The sequence below is a fragment of the Cantharellus anzutake genome (assembly GCF_015039405.1).
Source record: "Cantharellus anzutake strain C23 chromosome Unknown EI90scaffold_58, whole genome shotgun sequence".
NCBI lineage: Eukaryota > Fungi > Basidiomycota > Agaricomycetes > Cantharellales > Hydnaceae > Cantharellus > Cantharellus anzutake.
Window position 1 is genome coordinate 233,467 of NW_024067008.1, and position 2,562 is coordinate 236,028.

Below are 2,562 nucleotides of genomic sequence, written 5' to 3' on the forward strand. Positions count from 1 at the left end.
ATGTTGGTATTCAATGCATGCTTAAGCTTACTGTGAAGCATTCACAACAAACCGCTATCGTATGCGAAGTCTACTCTCAATTGCAGGGAGGTGCTGGCCCATGCAATATCTTGCTTGACACAAGGCTTGGAACACTCAGAGACCGTGTTCCTGCAACTCTGGTTGATGTGTACTATTCAATAAATAACCCTCAATGAATCCAGAAGGCAAGTTACGGCTTCCAGTATACTTAATAATGTGACCACATCTAATATCTTATAGGCTTTTGAACTGCACTGTTCGGGCGAATTCAATCTTTCGCAGACTAGCCTTACATCTCCCTTGCTACGGGCTGTTCTCAACGATCTTCCGCAACAGGACCCTGCCCTTGCTCAAGCCATAGCCATGCCATGCAAGCATCCTACTGGTGACAGTGGGATTCATCCTAACTCTGCTATGGTGGTACATGAAGGACAGTTCTCAGAAGCCATGGAGGATGATGTGGAGGTGATGTTGGAGGAAGATTATGAACATCTTGACACCGGAACCTTGCCTGATGGCCTTGCCGACATGAACAGTGGCCTTCAGTTGGGTTGGAATGCTGCTGAAGAGGACAATGCGGAATCCATTGGAGAATTCACTGTGGTAGTTGGGTCTGAAGTTGGTAGTGGTGAGTTGGGATGGGGTAAGCGGCTTAAACAGGCAAGAAACCTGGAGACGGAGATGGAAGGGTACCGCTTTTAATGATGTAGTTGCTGGTTTTTGGAAATTTTGAATTGAAAATTTGCACAGCCACTGGATCTACTCAAAGTGTGTGACACCGGACATTGGGCCGGCAGGCCTGTGTGACGCATGATAAATTCCAAAAAAATGCCAACCAGCAGGGTCAGCGTGACGCGTGACCGGTTGTTGGTCATGCCAGTACAGTATGCTTGTACCCTGTCTGCAATTTAATATCACAAGGGAGGAGGATGTGAGGCCCCAGCCCATGTCTATATTCCACCCACAACATCAATTGATGTTGTGTTGTCTAATAATTATGTCGCGACACTAATTTAGCATTGCAGAAGCTTCTCTATTTATTTGTGCTGAGAATGCATTAGAATGTATATAAACCCTTGGGGTAGCTGTAAAAGGTGGATGAGCCTTTACTTCTACCCCATTAATATACAGCCCATCAAAGCGTATACTTAGATGGACTAACTGAGGCCTGAGGCAAACGGGGGAACAGAATGTACCATCCCCAAAACAAGATAACCTTTCAGGCAGCTGGCATGTTGAACCAGACTCCTTCCCAGTTGCTCACATGATTTCTCTGAGGTTTAGCTGCAACTTATGTTGCCTCTGAAATCTGTCGAGCGACTGGTACAACTTGCAACATGTGATGTTCCCACACTAAGTTGTAATGAGTTGTACATAGGTTGCAGAATATAATTTTTAGTATTTATGCATGCTGTCAGAGACCAGATTCGAGACGAAGGAATGTCTCCGTAGCGGAGGGCTTCGGCCTCAGCGACTTCTGCCAAGAGTGCTGTGCCTAGTGACACGTCCGTGCCCTAACTTACTGACTGGCAATTAGAACCTAGGGGGGTAACTCTAGTTGATTTTACTACTGGGGTGTAACCTATGTACAAGTGGGATATATATATGGTTACAGCGGAGACGGGTCCGCAATTGGCGGAGCCGAACGGAGCGGAGCTGACGGGGTTTAACATTAGCCGACTGAATATTACCGACGAGTCGGTTCGCGGGGTTAGCGGGAAGGCAGGTGATAACCCAGAAACGGAAAGGAGGGATAGGCCCGAAGGTGGGCTCTGCAGGGCAGGCGAGTGTATTGCCCAGCAGAGGCGGGGGTGCGCTAGCGGACGTCGGAGCTGTCCGGAAGTCTTCGGGGCTCCGTACTTAGGGAGGCGTAGGTAATAAATTGAAATGAGGGGGTGGTGACCATCAAGGGGTGCCGAGAGGATTGCGGAATATGGGGGCTCCGAGGTTAGTGAGGGAGGAGCGGAGTTGGAACGGAGGAATCGGAGGGACCGGAAGTCGATGGCCAGGGATGGATATGACAGTATCCCCTTCTTAGGCCTGAACCCTTGAAGGCCCAGAATTAGTAAGACGAGGGGAGCTGCACTTACAGGAAGAAAAGCAAATGAGGAAATAAAAATGAAAACGGAAGTGAGGAGCGGAGGGGAAAGGAGAAATGGGAGAGGAGTCGGGGTTCCTAAGGAGCTTCGGGTCCAGGCTTCGCTGGATACCGAGAGTGGAACGCTTCGACGAGGTCGGAGGCGTGATCGAGTTCACCGGCAAGGAGCCATTGTGTCTCCTCATCGGTCCCTTCATAGCCTAGCCACTTGACCAAGTAGAGCAGCTTGTTGCGTCTACGTCGGTCGATCTTGGAGTCGAGTATTTCCTCGATCTCGAACTCCATCTCGCCTTCGATCTCTACGGGAGGTGGAGGTGGCTGGTGGCGGTTCGGAATGGTGTTCGGGACGGATGGTTCGATCTGCGAGACATGGAATACCGGGTGAATGGCTCACATGTTTTCCGGCAGGCGGAGAGTGAGGGAGTGGGTTCCAATGCGGGCGA

At 50.0% G+C, this 2,562-nt stretch overlaps 1 protein-coding gene across 1 annotated transcript; it reads left to right on the plus strand.

The window, feature by feature from the left end:
* Positions 1 to 384: 384 nt before the first annotated feature.
* Positions 385 to 723, plus strand: EI90DRAFT_3019409 (uncharacterized protein; the record flags this gene model as incomplete). The annotated part of the gene is made up of 1 exon (XM_039057357.1): positions 385 to 723. The coding sequence occupies one exon, from the start codon at positions 385 to 387 to the stop codon at positions 721 to 723; it is 339 nt and encodes a 112-aa protein (XP_038911818.1).
* Positions 724 to 2,562: the final 1,839 nt, after the last annotated feature.